This window comes from Epinephelus moara, chromosome 24 (genome assembly GCF_006386435.1).
Source record: "Epinephelus moara isolate mb chromosome 24, YSFRI_EMoa_1.0, whole genome shotgun sequence".
Classification (NCBI taxonomy): domain Eukaryota; kingdom Metazoa; phylum Chordata; class Actinopteri; order Perciformes; family Serranidae; genus Epinephelus; species Epinephelus moara.
In genome coordinates this window covers 11,976,170-11,993,907 of record NC_065529.1, presented here as the reverse complement: position 1 = coordinate 11,993,907, position 17,738 = coordinate 11,976,170, and the positions used below count along the sequence as shown (strand labels likewise).

The following is a 17,738-nucleotide window of genomic DNA, read 5'->3' as shown; positions in this document are numbered from 1 at the left end:
TGACTTTTTGGACGGACCAAATGTACAGAGCTGTAAAGTTGTCCACCATGGTAGCAGTTAGCTGCTAGCTAACCGTAGCTAACTTGTTTGTCCATTGTTTGGTCTGTGACGTAATAGGTCAACAGGAAAAAGGTCCAATACTAACAAGCTGAAAGGGGGCATATCTCCACCTATCGTAGAGGAGTCGGACAATAAATAGATTCCCCTCCCGTGCTTGTATACTGGGACAAGGACAGTAGGCCAGTTAAATGTCCTCGTCCAGCTAAAATAAAAGTTGAATCAATGAAATATGTCCTCGTCCAGCTAAAATAAAAGTTGAATCAATGAAATAAATAAATGTCTCAAACCTAAAAAAGATTCTCTCTGATATCCGACTTGGAAATCTTTAATTCACACTCAGAATCCAGCAGCTGTTGAGGAAGTGAACTGATCTCACCTCCTAAAGTCTAACACAGTAACTGTGTGTGTGTGTGTGTGTGTGTGTGTGTGTGTGTTTGACTCACAGCTCCTCCAGGAAGTGCAGGTTGGTCAGAGCTCCGCTGGACAGCACAGTCAGATTATTCATACTGAGATCCCTGCAGAGACACAGAGAGGAGTGACTGTAAACGCCAGGAAGTACTTACATCCTCTACTGCAGCAAAAGTACTAAAACCACACTGTGAAAATACTCAACTGCAAGTAAAAGTCCTGCAGTGAAAATGATACTTGAGTAAATGTACTTAGTTACATTCCACCCCTGGTTAATGTCCGCTCACAGCTGTCTGTTCAAACACTCCATGATTTATATTCAGTAAATAAAGTGACAAATAAATACATAAACAAACATTATATACATTTAAATAATTAAACTTTCAGGATAAAGAATAATGTTCGTATTAAATTATTTGCTGTACTGAAGCTTTTATAAACGACCGTGAACAGAAAAGACATTCAAACAAGATACAAACTGTTGATTAGAAATAAAAACACTGAACTAACAAACTCATTAAAGAGACATAAAACACACAGAGTTCATTCAACACTAAACGCACACACACGTTTCACATGTAAAAACATTTAGTTTGACAAAGCATCCAGTCATACACTCACACACACTCACACACACGCCTTCAAAGAGCCGCTGAGAGTCAACACACACACCTGAGTGAGAAACAAGACGGGAGTGGAAGTTACTGGAAAGAGACGGAAAGCAGGATATAAAAAAAAGAGTGAATGAAACCAGAGTTTGTCTTCAGAGGTGGAAGAAGTACTCGAGTAAAAGTACTAATACCACTGTGTAGAAATACTCTGTTACAAGTAAAAGTCCTGCATTCAAACATTTACTTATAATGAGACAAATAATTCCTTTAACACGTTAATAAAAAGCTGTGTATTTAAAGAAGGATGCATATTTAAACTGCACATCAGGCTCAGGTGGATTTTCTGAACATTTTTGTGTAAGACCTCGATACACAAACCTGCCATCAACACATAATTGAAAATAGAGCTACAGGCTACAATGAGGCTAAAAACAGAGTTCAAATGAGATTTTTCCAAACAACTTTTTATGTCGGGGCTTCAGGACACTTGGATCACTATGGACGAGCAGTATGGAGATATTTTGTGGTTTCAATTATGTGTTTTTGGACGTTTGAATCTGGGGCGCCGTCAGCCTCCATTAGGTGGAGTTGTGTTGCTACCTCCTCTCCCCTTGGATCTCTGCAAGTGATGTGAGGACTCTAAAACTTCACCTGAGCCTCCCTCGGCATATGGGTGAGTAGATAATGGCTGAATTTTCATTTTTGGGTGCACTATCCCTTTAAGGACTTCTTATAAAAAGAAAAAAGAAAACCATGACGTAGATGAGTTCCCTTTTTGGGAACATATATAGCAAATGGCATCATTTATAAATTAATAATATTCTTTTTTTTATCATATCAACACAGGAATATTTCCAAGGTGGCAATCTGAATCACTTGCAAGGCCCCGCTATCTCTACGGGTTCCTCCACCCCAGGGGCTGCAGTGCAATCACACTGCCTGCACTGTCAGTATTTAAGTCCCTGAGTCAAAGTACCATGCCAGAATTATATTATATTAATGTATTCTAATTATTGATGCGTTAAGTTTTTCATGCCCTCTTATCTGTTGTTGTCAATGTAGATGCACTGAAGCTGTGCCAAAAAGAGTGAGTGACACCGTCACAGTGCGCAAGCGTTCCTAAGCACCTGATATTTGGGGCACAGTGACTTGAGAGTAACAAAGTTTAACTTTTGAAACTCAGCAACCAATCACAGCTCGCAGATCTCTTTTCTTTCTTCTACATAAAATCAGTGAGGTCAGAGAGGTTGATCATTTTTGCGCAGATACCCAGAGCTGTACATCTGTATTATATTTTAATACATTCATTTTCTGTAAGTGCTTATCCTGTTTAGGGTCGCAGGGGGGTGGAGCCTATCCCAGCTGACATTGGACGAGAGGTCACCGGACTATCACAGGGCTGACACATAGAGACAGACGACCATTCACTCTCGCAGACAATTTAGAGTCACCAGTAAACCTTGATGTCTTTGGACTGTGGGAGGAAGCTGGAGCACCCGACACGGGGAGAACATGTGAACTCCACACAAACTCCCCCACTGAGTCTGAACCAAAAACCCTCTCGCTGTGAGGCAACAATGCTAACTACTGTACGACCGTGCCACCCTATACTTTAATACAAACTTTAAAAACAACACGTGGAAGACAATCAGGTCCAAACTCTGGATTTCCTGGTGAGTAGGTGCTGATGGTCGCTTAGCAACCTGCCTCTGTGTTCTTGAAAGTTGGCTCAGAGAATCAGCGAGCGCTCGACCTCATGTTTTCCAGGCTGTAAAAGACGCAGCGTGTGTCCCGGTCATTAATGTGCTCATCACTTTAATGTTGCAGCTGGTGAAGGTGGAGCTCGTTTTATGGACTTTATATAAAACTGAGTGGATTAATCTGTGATAACACATCATTATTTTTTATTGATTATATTCTGTATTAATTATCTGAATCTAAGTAACTAAAACTGTCAGATGAATGTTGTGCAGTAAAAGTAAAATATTTCCCTCTGAGATGTCGAGCTGAAGTAAAAAGTAGTATCAAATGGAAATACTTAAATTTGTGCTTAAGCACTTGAGTAAATGTACTCAGTTACTTTCCACCATCAAAAATAAACTGGTCTCTGAAGGTGTTTTCAGGTGCAGGTGAGACGAGGTGACATCACAGCCTCTGGTTGGACGTGACGTCCTCTCGTCTTATCTGCCCCTCGTCTGTCTTTGTGTCGTCTGATAACTATCGGCAGGTAGCGTCTCTCCACTCAGGAGGCCTCGCGTCTGAAAGGAAGTGGAGACAGACTGTCTCTGTCCAACACACGCACACACACACACACACACACACACACACACACACACTGAGGGTGTGTCTGCAGGTTGAATACACCGGTTGTTAAGAAACTTTCTCAACACTCCATAAAGCCTGTTAATGTATGTGTGTGTGTGTGTGTGTGTGTGTGTGTGTGTGTGTGTAGCTTTACAACAGCTACACAAACACACACACACACACACACACACACAGAAAGTGGTTTGTTAGGACTTATTTTAGCAGAACGTTCCTTTACTCTGAGCAGACTAACAGCGTTACGGCTGAGTGGCTTTTACTACTTCAACACACACACACACACACACACACACACACACACACACTCATTAGACGGCACGCTCTGTAACATTCTCTACATGTGGTCACATATAAACAGTCACAGAGCTGGAAATCAAACCAGGTACATTTACTACAGTAAAGTTTTGAGGTATTTTACTTAACTTTTCACTGCATCTAAAATGAGCTCCACCTTCACCAGCTGCATCATCTGTATCATCTCTAGTCAACGACTCTCTGCGCTTCTGATCTGTAACGTCGACAGGAAGTGACCACCATGAGACGGTGCATCATCTGTAGTCAACGACTCTCTGCGCTTCTGATCTGTAACGTCGACAGGAAGTGACCACCATGAGACGGCGCATCATCTCTAGTCAACAGCTCTCTGTGCTTCTGATCTGTGACGTCGACAGGAAGTCACCGCCATGAGACGGCGCATCATCTGTAGTCAACAACTCTCTGTGCTTCTGATCTGTAACGTCGACAGGAATTTGCAGCTTTTCAGACTGTTTTTGTGGAGGATGATGATGATGGTGGCTGTTGTGCTTCAACAATACATAAATCCGCTCCTCTGATTACCCTGCTGGCTGTGACCTATGATGTCATATGACCTCACATATTTACTTGATGTTCAGATTATTCTAACAGCAGAGCTTTTATTTTGAAACCACTGGAATCATCATCAGTATGTCTATTCAGTATGTTTCTGTATATCATCACTTGTTCACACAGTTCTGTCACGTATTCCTGTTGGAACATGATGAGCATGATGACGTTTGTTATACTGCAGATGGAAGTTCATACGTCTCTATGGACGTTTCGGTCTCTTTTTATTTGAGTTATGTTGTACGAGGGATCGTTAGTGCCTAAAAATGTGCACAAAGAAAAGTGTAAATATTTGGAGGAAAGGTCTAACTGTGGGAATAAAAGTCTTAATTCTTTGAGAGTAAAGTCAAAGATTTACAAGGGAAAAATGTTATACTTTCAAAATTCAAAGTTGTATTATTATGTAAATAAAGTCAAAATGTCTGGGGAGGAAAAGGAACATTTCAATATAAAAGTCAAGTCAAAAGTATAACAAACAAATGAAACAAATCCCAAATGAAAAGTTGTAATATTTTGAAAATGAAATGTTATATTTTAAGATTACTATAAAAACTTTGCAAGGAGAAAACTGTAGTATTTAAGGGATACAATTAAATTATTTTATAGTATAAAATAAAAACTCATAACCTTTTGAGAATTAAAAAAAAGGGCAAAAACTGTAATATTTTCAAAATTAAAGACAGATTTTTTTTTTGCAACAAAGTCAAATGTTTTTGGAAAAAATATTAATTAATTAATCAATTAATATTTTCTAGACTGGAGTGAAATACTTAGTCGACTTTTTTTTAATCAAGTAAAAAAAGTAAGAGAAACACATCAAAATCTTATTTTCAGATTTAAGTCACAACATTACTCAAATTATGTAAAATAATTTACTTTTTTAGATCAAATTTGTTTCATTACTCAAAGTCACAAATGTACAAGGAATGAGTTCTAATACTTTATCTGAAAAATAATTAAACCTTTTTTCATAATTTTACAACTTCTACTAAACTTTTTTTTAATCTCTGATGCTTTTTTGCCCTAAAACTACGTCAAACCTTTAAATCATACGTCGTGTTTGATGCTCAGGATGAAGGTTTTTTGATGCAGTATTAGTTTGAGACGATTTCACCTTTGATTTTAAGACGTTCCACCTTTTTATTATTGGATATTTTACAGTTTAATCCACAGTAAATGATCCTGAGTCACAGTTTGAGTCACAGACACGATGTTGTAAAGTTCAGATCTTTGATTTTAGTTTTCTGTGTGAGCTGAGAAGAAAAAGAAGGACGTATGAAGAACAAGAAGGACAGAAGGATGAAAGAGAAGACGAATACATTAGCCATGTTGTGTGTTTTTGTGTCTCAGTAATAGAGCTGTGTGTGTGTGTGTGTGTGTGTGTGCCGTCTTTTTTCCGTCTCCTCGGGCTCGGACTGATGGATATCAGACGATTATTCAAATGTCGCAGAAAGACAAACTCTGCAGAGAGACAGAAAAGAGAGTTGTGTAGTTCGGAGGCGTAGTGTGACAGCGAGGCCTCTCTCTGGTTTTGTCCTCTTTCACTCTTTCTGTCTTTCTTTCAGTCTGTTTCAGGGGGGTGGGGGGCGGGTCAGCGGGGGCCCCCCGGGGCGAGTGAACGCGGGGGGTTTATTCCCCGATCTGTAGCTGCCTCCTCCCAAAGAAAAAGATACCACCAGGATAAACAGCAGCTCTGTGCAGATCTTTTCTTACACTGCAAACAAACAGTGTGAGACTGTAGAGAGGAAGATTTAATTATCGCTCAGGATCTCAGGCGCACATTTAAATAAAACCTGAACCTTTGGTGGAGATAACGAACCTTAGAGCTGCCCTGCGGAGGTTTGTCTCCGTCAGCTCTAACAAACATGTTGAAGATACTTCCTTCATTATTAAACATTTGCACATTTTTTCTTAAAGGTTTGAAACCTGACACGTTTACTTCTTCTTCACTGCCTTTATGATACATACTGTCGCCTGTAGGTCACTGAAACACTGTGAAACCACCACTGGTGAGACTGTTTATCAGCAGTGATGGAAGAAGTACTCAGATATTTTCATGTGTACACGTTTATATTTATGAAAACTGATATTTTCCTGATACGCCATTTTCCTCCGTTTTGGAGTTTTAGGTCTAACTAGGTTTAGGTCACTAGGTCTACTAAAGATTCCTCTAAGGTTCACATTCTTCTGAACTCCCGTTACTGTCTGTCCCCGCTAAAGTGCAAAACAGAGCGTTGAGGGAACAATGACATCATCACCCTCAATTTGCTCATGCCCACTGTTGGTTTGTTTAATGAGAAGGTTTCAGAAACAACAACAACAACAACAAGGGCGCACTACTACAGCTTTTTTTTTTTTTTACACTTTGCTCGCACTGCTCGGTCTCGTAACGACTTTACACCTAAACATAATATTGCTGCACCACTTCACAGACAAACGACGGCGTCAGCTGCTCTTGCACTCCACCCCCATTCTGTAGCAAAAACGCCTAAAATGACATACCCAAATTAAAATGTCTGTAGCTTCTGAACCGCTCTGACTACATGCATGCATGAGGTCTTGCCAGGAAGAAAACTCCCTGAAGTTTCTTGTGAAAGTGTCAGAAACACTCTAGGTGATACAGAGACAGAGTGAAACACTCTAGGTGATACAGAGACAGAGTAATGGGCCTCTGAAGTCAGTAAAAAATTGAAGATTCCACCTAAAATAAAATAAAAAACGTGTTTCAGGATGAATAACTGTCTGTGGCTTCATCTGAGCAGGTAAATGACACTGTGGGGCTGTAGGCACACTATCAATGAACACTTGTTTCAAATTTGAAGAAGACTGCTCAAAGTATGACCATTCTACAGTGTTTTTACCATGAAAAGATCCAGGCGGAGCTCCAAATGACAAGTGGGTCACTCTGCTTCAAAACAGTACTATCAGTGATCAAACAACACTCAGCCAGCTTCAAACATTGTACCTTATTGAAATCAGGTGTGATTATGATAGCTGATGTTGTTTATGACACAGAAACACCATAAAATATCACCAAATAAAGCCATATGAAACGTTAAAGTTATGATCCCACTTTCTAGACGGTATATCTCAGCCAAAAATAGTGGTAGGAGTGAGACTCTTACCTTTTATAAACCAGCTAAGTCCCCACTAACAGCTCCGCGTAAGATCGCGAGTAATCCTGTAATCACTCATTGCAATTTTGGACTATGTGTGTTTAGGCTGCTCTGGTGCGAAATACATAATAAATAAAAGAAAAACGATGTTATTTTGAAAAGTCGAGAGCTTCCTGAATCCGGCAATACCAAACATCACATGGTTTGATGATGTAGTGCGCCTGGGAGATACCATTTAACAGAGGAGGAGGGGAGCGAGGATGTCGGCGTCCTGGCGGAGTTAGAGAGGTTAAAGTCGGCCAGAAACAACGGTTATGGATCTGGCATTTGACGTATTGTTGACGCAGCCTTTATCACCACCCACTCATCTGGCGAGTATTTGGAGTTGATTTTGCCTTCTCGTGTGGACTGAGATATTTTGTAAAACAAAAGTCGTGTGAACAGAATTCTGTTTTTAACCGAGGGGAAAATGTTCGTTTCAAAAACATCCACATGTAGACAGGACCTTAAAGCTCCCATACTCTGCTCACACTCAGGTTCATATGTGGAATTTGAGCTTCTACTCAAAGATGTTTACCTGCTTTAATGTCAAAAAAACACATAATTTTTCTCCCACAGTCTGCATGAATATACCTGTAATCACCATCTGTATACAAGACTTCATTGAAATGACATCACTTGTTTTGGGACCATGTTTACTTCCTGTCAGTTGATGTCATTCACACACGCTGATAAACATCCCAACAAGAAATACAAACGGTCTACAGAGTATACTTGTGACATCACAACGTCACAAACGTCCTGACGGCTCCTTTAAAGGCACAGTCTCTGAATATGAACTGTGGGCTGAACGTTTTGATACTTTCACAGTATTTATATACAAAAACAAATGTTGTATAAATTATGAGTATTAATTATATTATATACAAAAAGACATTGACATCTAAGTTCTCACGATATGGGACCTTTAAGTGAAAACAGCAACACCAAAGTAGAAATAATCTGTTACAGGTAAAAGTCCTGTATTCAAGTACTGAAGTAAAAGTATAAAAGTATCAGCATCAAAATATACTTAAAGTACCAAAAGTAAAAGTAGCCTTAATGCAGAAAGGCTCATTCCAGAATATTTTATATTACTGTACAATTATTATTGATGCATTTATATACCTAGTCACCAGAATAAATGCTGACATTGTACATTTAAAACCACAGGTACGTTACATTTGTACGTTATCATGTAGCAGATACGTTGAAACTTAAATTTCTTTACATTTCAACAACACTGTGGTTAACGTGTGGTGGTTTAGGCACAAACACTGTTTGGTTACCGTGAGGAAAAGTTCATGTTTTGGCTGAATATAACAGCTTTTTGTGGCCTGAAACGCAACGATGTCTCTGTAAAAAACAACTGCTTCTGACACATTGATGAGTCCATTAAAAACAACTGGTATTCATGGAAATATCCCCACTGGAAACAACCAGTTCTGTTGTTTGTTGGCCTTGAACAGTGGTCTGCAGCTTGGCAGACGTCTCTCCTGGGTGACACGCCATCCACCATCCCCTCCACCTCCTGTTCACAAAGTTAGCTCATACACTGCGTCACTTTAGAAACACTGATATGAAACGTGCAAGCCACATATCCATGGTTACGAAAGCTAAATCTGTCAGATAAATGTAGAGCAGTAAAAAGTAAAATATTTCCCACTGAGGAGAAAGAATCTTAAAATGGAAATACTCATGTAAAGTTCAGGTACCTCGAGATTGTAATCGAGTACAGTCCTGAAGTAAAAGTCACATCAAACTGTTGGCTACAGATCAGTGATGTGATGGAGAGGCCAGCTGAGCTCAGGACGCCCAATATGGCTGCCAAAAGGGGCGGAGCTCAAACGATCCTTCATATGTACATCAGCTCATTCATCAGAGTGAAGCTGAACACATTCCTGTTCTGTGCTGTCAGTCAGACGCAGAATGGAGACTTACAGAGCATTCAGACTGCAGACCGCTCTGCTTAGGCATGCAACGAGTGTACACACACACACACACACACACACACACACACACACACACAAAGGCTTTGACAGATGGCAGTATTCAGAGTGACGGTGGTCAGACAGACAGATTGTAAGCTGACTCTCCCTGATGTCCGTCTGTCTGTCTGAGATCAGTTACTGTTTCTGAGACAGTCGTCAAAAGTTCTCACGACCCACCAGGAAGTTCAAATACTCATCATATCAGCCCGCTGACAGAGAGAACTACACGTCCTGAGCTGATCGCCGTATTCAGACCGTTATCCTGAAGTTAAAGTAGTAACACAGGGTAGAAATACTCCTCACAGTTTTACTCAAGTAAAAATACACAAGTCAAAATGGACTTAAAGGGAAATTTTTCCGCATTTTATGTGGATGTCCAATCAGCTGCAAAATCTGTCGCTCTTCCTGAATGCAGCGCCGTCATCTGAGGCGGCAGTGATGTGTTTGGAGGCGGGAAGAACGACAGACGAGCTCTTGCAACTCGTTTCCAATGCAGTTTTTCTGCAAATGGCAAATAAACTGATTCTGATTCTGAGGTTGGATTTCACCTCCAGGAGCCAGGTGGCGCTCTAGACTCAAAAACAGAACTTCCTTGTTCTTTTTGCTTGTGTTACAAACTATCTACGTGTCTAACACCAAAAATGGCATCCCAGAATATGTGTGCAGATAAGGGTGAGGATGCATTTTACCTTATTTTGGGTGACTCGGATATTCTATTGTCGGCTATTTGTACAGCTACAGAAATACAGCAGAGACTGATGCTCCATCATTCCTAAACTCATGTTCCCCTCTCTCTCCTCGTCCGCTCTTCAGTTTCAATGAGCTCTGCGTCCGTGTACGTCCGTGTACTCCGTGTTCAAATAAATACGGGCGCTCATCAAATTCAAATGGCTCATCCAGATCCAGTTGGTCAAAATCGGGTCAAAATTCGGACATGTTAGTTGTGGCAAGTCAAAACACTCACTCAGAGAGTGAACGTCTGGCTCTGAAATCTCAGGTCTCGTGAGACTTGAGTTGTTGCAGGAAGTTACTGCTGAAGCGAGCTTACAAACTCTGTTTGGTGTAGTCACGGCTGAATTTTTACCCGATTTTGACCAACTGGATCTGGATGAGCCATTTGAATTTGATGAGCGCCTGTATTTATTTGAACACGGAGTACACGGACGCAGAGCTCATTGAAACTGAAGGGTGGACGAGGAGAGAGAGGGAGCAGCAACAGGCAGAGGAACATGTCTGAATCCAGCTAAAGGTAAACACACACGTTCATTTCTCCTTTCCGTTATGTTGTCAGATAATTATACTAACAATCCGAGCCTATCTGTGTGAAAAAAATGCACTTTTAGTGGACGTATTTTGACGTTGTTTGACGCTGTCTGAGTGCCCTATTATTTAATATAGCGCGCGCTCACGGGCTGCAGGCAGGTCAGCCCTAGCTTCATACTGGAGACATGTCACATATTGAACATCCTATCACTCATTTAGACAAAAGTAGATCAGAAAATAGAGCCCAGGTTGAAAAAAACTTTAGTTTCCCTTTAAACCGGCCCACTTTTTACGGTGGAGGAATTTGAATAAATGAAGCATCAGCTTAACTTTTTCTGTCCCTTTTTATTGGGTATTCAGGATAAAGATGGACCATTTAACAGAAAAATAAACACTTCACTTAAACAATTTGTTGAATTAGAATTAAATAAAAAGTGCATGATGTAGCCTACTGGCCGATTCAACGTAAATCTTAGTGGGAATGTTTAAAAAGTCCACATTTAACTTGGCTCTGTCCTCGAGAAACAAGTCTGTCAGTTTAGCACATTCAGCAGCATCTTCTTCTACTGCCTTCCTTTTCTTAATCCTGGCTTTTTCGGCACCTCCTGGCCTCATCTTGCCCTCCATTATCACCGACAGGCACCTCTGTTCTAGGTTCTACCCTTGTTGCTTTGATTCTACCGCTGCGCAAAGGACGATTCATGTGCCATACTAACTCATACATATATGTCTTACATACAAGACATAAAAGTGGACCAGCCCACCGGGATTCCCCGCGTCTTTCCCTATGGGCAATGCCGGCTTTGTTCAACAGAACAATCTTTTGATCTACTGCTGTTTCAAGATAATGGGCCGTCCCCACGAAGAGAAGCCGAGGCCAGCTGTTCTTAAGACGTCTCAATCACAAGAATAGGATGGACCAATGGAAGGATGGACAAACAGACAGACAACTCAAAAACTGACGCCCCCATAACAGAGGGGCTGCAAACTACAGTGGCTGATGCCGAAACATGAATGTCCCTATCTATAGCCAGTGTTTGGTTTGTCCATTCTGGGCTACTGTAGAAACATGGTGGTGCAAAGTGGCAACCTCTGTAGACGAGGACCTGCTCCCTGTGTAGATATAAACGTCTCATTCCAAGGTCACGAAAACACAACAATTCTTATTCTCAGGTGATTATACACTAAATAAAACACACTTATTATATTATATTCCATTTCTGCCGATATATCCTCCTAAATGCTCCACACTGGACCTTTAAGTACAGTTTTGAATGCAGGACTTGTGCTTGTAATGGAGTACTTTAACAGTCTGGTATTAGTACTTTTACTTTGGTACATGACTGCTGAACATCTGAACACAAACAGCTGGCAGACACCAACATGCTCACAGTCCCTGACTTCACAGAGCTGTCAAAGACCACCTGAATGCATCGTGAAAAAGGTGACCAGCCTGCAATGGATTGTGGGATACTGTCCAAAACACACACACACACAATGGATTGTGGGATACTGTCCAAAACACACACACACACACACACACACACACACACACACACACACACACAGAAACTCCTTGATGTTTTGTTGGATTCGATTCCTGATTGGAGCTTTAATAAAGACACAAAGAACCTTTGATTGACTGTCGCCATGTGTGTGTGTGTGTGTGTGTGTGTGTGTGCATGTGTGTGTGTCTCCATCTGCCTGTCTAAGACAAACTGTAAGGAAAGTGCTTTCATTGACACACACACACACACACACACACACACACACACACACACACACACAGAGCGATTCTGAATAGAAGAAGGTTTTTCTTTAATGAGAGTGAAATTTAAATCCTGGACATTGTGCTGCTTTTAGACCACAGCCAAGACGGGCAGGTTTTCCTTCACACACACACACACACACACACACACACACACACACACAGTACAGTGATGTAATGGTTTTGCCAGGGCTGTCTGGTATCGAGGCCAGTCACCTGCTGTGAGGTGAAATGGACTTGAATTAGTTTTAGTGTTTCTCTTCAACAGGAGTTTACACTCAGAAAGAAACACTGAAACTTCTCTGACACTTTTATTAAAGGACCAAACCGAAGAGTTTTTCAGCACAAATCACAAACTTTTGACTGTTTTTCCGAAACATAACATTCGACTGAGCTGCCATAACAACAGAGGGGATTAACTGATGATAAAAAATAATAGATTTTACAGAGACGAGAATGATTTGATGTTTGATTTGATAAACTCACAGCTGTTTGGGACTTTATTTTGGCTTCAAGACGAAGACTTGTCTTGATTAAGAACCTGATGTACATGTGACAGGTCAATGATAAACTGTTGATTTGTGATGAACGGCAGATGTTTACTAAATCCTGTTTTTTTATATGTTAAAATCCAAATCAAAATAAAAGTTAATGTCAAAGTTTTTAACTCATTTTTTATCATTTGTTGAGTTCCACCTATTTTATTATTTAAAGTCAACAAGGTGTGTTTATGTGTTTCTTCTCACAAGAACCACTGAAATGTCTTCATGTATCTAGAACTCCTAATAGAAACCTTTCAACCCTTAAAACTTCTCAAAAGCTCCCTGAAACCTCACATGGATGCCTGATATCTCCATCATGGATCTCTGGTACTGCTCCAGGACCCTTGGAACTTCTCAAGAACTCCAGGAATCTGTACACATACCACTCGAACATCAAGAAGGTCTAAATTCAGAGTTCCCTCACATTTTCATGAACTAAATTTCCTACTTTTTCCATGACTTTTCTGGGACCCACAATATACACATTTTTTCTTGTCCATAATTGTAATTTCAGCTATTCGGCATGTATGGAAGAAGAGATGGAACGTAGGGAGAAAATGGAGAAACCTTGCGATGGTAAGCAAACATAACACACTGGCCCGTATTTGAGCTACCTTACTGCCACAGCTTCAGGAAATCTTCCTCAAGAAACGTTCACACCGCTTCACCAACCACTGGACCCCCTTCAAATGCTGCAGGAACCTCTTTAAGGATCTCTGAAATCCTCAAGCCTCCTCCAGAACCACTCTGACCTCTTAATGACTCTAATTTTTCCTAAGAAAATTTCTTCAAAAAGGACCCGACACATTCTCAAGAACCAGTGTGACCCTCTTTGAGTGTTTCAGAAAAACCTGCAGATCATTAAAATACTTTCAGACCTTTTCAAGAACCACTGGAACTTCTTTAAATGCTTAAGGAACCTCTATACGGAGCTCTGAAACGTTCTGAAGGAATTTTCGAGCCTCTTCTAGAATCACTGGAACTTCTTAATAAACCTGATTTTTCCAAAGAAAATTTCTCCAAGAAAGACACGAAACATTCTCAAGAACCGGTGGAACCTTTTCCAGTGCTCAAGGAACCTCTTTAAGAACATGCAGTTCTTCAAGAAACTTTCAAACCTCTTAAAGAACCCCTGGAACTTCTTCAAATGCCCAAGGAACCTCTTTCTGGAGCTCTGAAATGTTTAAAAGAAATTCTCAAGCCCCCTCCAGAACTGCTGGAACTTCTTTATGACCCTATTTTTTCTTCAAGAAACTTCTTAAAAGAACCAGTGGAACCTCTTCCAGTGCTCCAGAGAAACATCTTTAAGAACCTGCAGATCTTCAAGAAACTTTCAAACCTCTTCAAGAACCACTGAAACCTCTACAGATGCTCCAGGAACCTTTTTAAGGAGTTCTGAAATATTCTAAAGAAATTCTCGAGCCTCCTCCAGAAGAACTGGAACTTATTAATAACCCTGTTTTTTCCTAAAACAAAAACTTCAAGAAGGGCCTGATGCATTCTCAATAACCAGTGGAACCTCCTCCAGTGCTCAAGGAACCTCTTTAAGAACATGCAGATCTTCAAGAAATCTCTTTAAGAACCACTGGAACTTTTTCAAATGCTGCAGGAACCTCTTTAAGGAGCTCTGAAATGTTCTAAAGAAATTCTCGAGCCTCCTCCAGAACCACTGGAACTTTCTATAACCCTGTTTTTTCCCTAGAAAACGTTTTTAAAAAGGACTTGAAACATTCTCAAGAAACAGTTGAACAGTACTCCAGGTACCTCTTTAGGAACCTGCAGATCAAAACTCTTCAAGAACCACTGTTACTCTTTTAAATGCTTAAGGAACCTCTATACGGAGCTCTGAAACATTCTGAAGAAATTTTCGAGCCTCCCCCAGAACCACAGGAACTTCTTAACAACCCTGATTTTTCCTAAAACTAGAACTTCAAGAAGGACCTAAACATTCTCAAGAACCAGTGGAACTCTCTTCCAGTGCTCCAGGATCCTCTTTAAAAACCTGCAGATCTTCAAAAAACTTTTAAAACCTCTTTCGAAACCACTGAAACTTCTTCAAATGCTCCAGGAACCTCTTTCTGGAGCTCTGAAGTGTTTTAAAGAAATTCTCAAGCCTCCTCCAGAACCACTGGAACTTTCTATATCTCAAGTTTTTTCCGAAGAAAACTTGAAACATTCTCAGGAACCAGTTGAACATCTTCCAGTACTCCAGGTACCTCTTAAAGAACCCGCAGATCTTCAAGAAACTTTCAATTTCCAAGAACCACTGGAACTTCTTCAGTAGCTCAAGAAACCTCTTTCTGGAGCTCTGAAATGTTTAAAGAAATTCTCAAGCCTCCTTCAGAGCCACTGGAACTTCTTAATTACTCAGATTTTTCCTAAAACAAAAACTTCAAGATGGACCTACACATTCTCAAAAACCAGTGGAACCCTCTTTGGGTGTTCAAGGTACCTCTTTAAGAACCTGCAGATCTTCAAGAAACTTTCAAACTTCTTTAAGAACCACTGAAACTGCTAAAAGTTCTCAAACCTTTCAGCCCTCTCTCTCTTTGCTTCCTTCACTCTGTCTTTCTCACTTTCTTTATTATCTAATGTCTTCATATCTTCTTAACCTCCATATAAACAACAGTACAAGACATGCGCGCGCGTTGCAGCAGAGCGCGAGAGACGTAAACAGAGGCAGAGCGGACAGGTGCTCCGTTTCTCACGACTGCATAACATGCCCGCACGCGCACTTACGCACGCACCCACGCACGAGTAGCTGCTCGTTAACCACGTGCACATTAGGAGCAACAGGTAGGACTTACAGGTAAGACGTGAACACGCTCAGGTTGCTCGGTATCTCCCGGAGCCCGAGGTCCGAGCAGTCTACCCGGTGCAGCAGCCCGTCCACCTCGCACCGACAGCGGCCAGGGCAGCCAGCCCGCCCCGCTCCTCTGTCCTCGTCCCCGGAGCTCTCCGCCCTGACCACCGCGGAGCTGTTCCCCGCTGCCGCCGCTGTCCTGTCCTCCTCCACGGCCACGGAGCTCTGCATCTCCACCGCGGCCACGGAGCTCCTGGACCCGGCCGAGAGGACTGCAACCGCGGCCAACAAAGCCACAAACCCCGGCATGTCCTCCGGGGCTTCTTCTCTCCTCAGAGGCTGAAAGTTTAGGAAGAGTAAAAAGACAAAGTTGCAGCTGTGGATCCGGATCACGGTGTGTTCGGGTCCGCTCACCGTCAGATCAACTCTTTCTGGACTGAGAGAATAAAAGTCAGGAAACTAAAGTTCGAGCTGTTTGAGTCTGCAGGTTGGTCTGTGTCCAGGCTGCACGCGTGGAGCAGCACAGCCGGAGTGTGTGTGCGTGTGTGTGAGTGCGTGTGTGACAGAGAGTCCCTCTACTCACACTACAACAGGGTGTCAGCCCCGTTTACTTTTATATACCCACTGTCTGTCTGTCTGTCTGTCTGTGGGCACAGCCTGTTTCAACCACACGAGCCGCAAAAATATCAAAAATTAAAAAAAAGCTGAATGAATTCATACAAATAAATAAATAAACACCAAATAAAGGAATAAAATTAACAATTTATCAGGAATATTTTTTTACATTTCATGCAACAAATTCAAGTTGCTAATATTGTAAATAATGATAGTTTAAATGAGTTTGTGCAGTTCTGGAAGAAGTTTTCACACAGTGGTCAGAGTATTAATACCAGGGGCGTAAATATAAGACAGTGCAGGCAGGGCAACTGCACCGGGGCCCATCGCATGAGGGGCCCATAAACAGGGTGTCTACGCAACACATCCTCACTCCAACAACAAAAGCACATGGTTGGGTTTAGGAAAAAACAACAGGGTTTGGTTTTAGAATCTTACGGGACATGAACACCGCTCTCTAAGGTGAAAGTCCCTGTTTGTTGGACCCACCCACCCCTTCCCTTCCGTCCGCCCGACGCAGACTTTCACCACCTTAACTTTCGTCCTCGTCCCGCTGTGTTTCCCCCTGACATCACCAAGCGCCGTTATCTATAACAGCAACCAGCCGCGTATCATGCCGACATTAAAGGACGCTTTTTTCCGTTCGTTCTGACGCTCCAAGTCACTGCCCAAGTGCCGGATTTCAGTGACTTCAGAGTGAGACCCGGCTCGTCTTCAGGTCCTTAAAAAGTCTTAAATTGTTTTAAATTCAAATTTGATGGGTCTTAAATATTTTCGGTCACATTACAGTGAGAATGTCTCCAGCCTGACAGACACAATGTTTACAGTCATTGCACAGCCGGAAGAATTGTAATAATAAATATCATTTATGACAGCGATGAGACTTTGATTTTTTTTTGTACATTTAACACATTAAACTTAGAATCATCTAATTGTTGTCATGTTTCCTTACTGTTCATTTTGAACTGACATCAGTGTGTTTACTTTCCCCGTTTTTCTCCTCACTGACTTGGTCAATAAATGTGAAATTTGGCACAGTGGTAGAGGGTCATGGGAGGATGCCAATGAAGCAATATTACATCAACTGGCCAAAGGGGGGCGCTATAGCAACCCATTGAAATGTCAAACTTTGAATGGGCATATCTCATGCCCCGTATGTCGTAGAGACATGAAACTTTGCACAGAGATGCCTCTCCTCATGAGGAACACATTTGCCTCAAGAACCCATAACTTCCGCTTATATAGATTTTCCGCCATTTTGAATTTTTTGAAAAACACTTCAAATGGATCTCTTCCTAGGAAGTTTGAGCGATCTGCATGAAACTGGGTGAACATA

General features: G+C 41.4%; 1 protein-coding gene across 2 annotated transcripts in view; it reads right to left on the bottom strand.

Moving 5' to 3' along the window:
• The window catches only part of LOC126385839 (leucine-rich repeat-containing G-protein coupled receptor 5-like), a 54,105-nt gene extending 37,749 nt beyond the window's left edge, over positions 1-16,356 (bottom strand). For both annotated transcript variants that reach the window (XM_050037855.1, XM_050037856.1), the window contains exons 1-2: positions 15,792-16,356; positions 504-575 (exon numbers count right to left, since the gene is read on the bottom strand). In XM_050037855.1, coding sequence (XP_049893812.1) covers positions 504-575; positions 15,792-16,096 — 377 coding nt within the window. In that variant the 5' untranslated portion in view covers positions 16,097-16,356. The remainder of the gene's footprint in view (positions 1-503; positions 576-15,791) is intronic.
• Between the last annotated feature and the right edge of the window lie 1,382 nt (positions 16,357-17,738).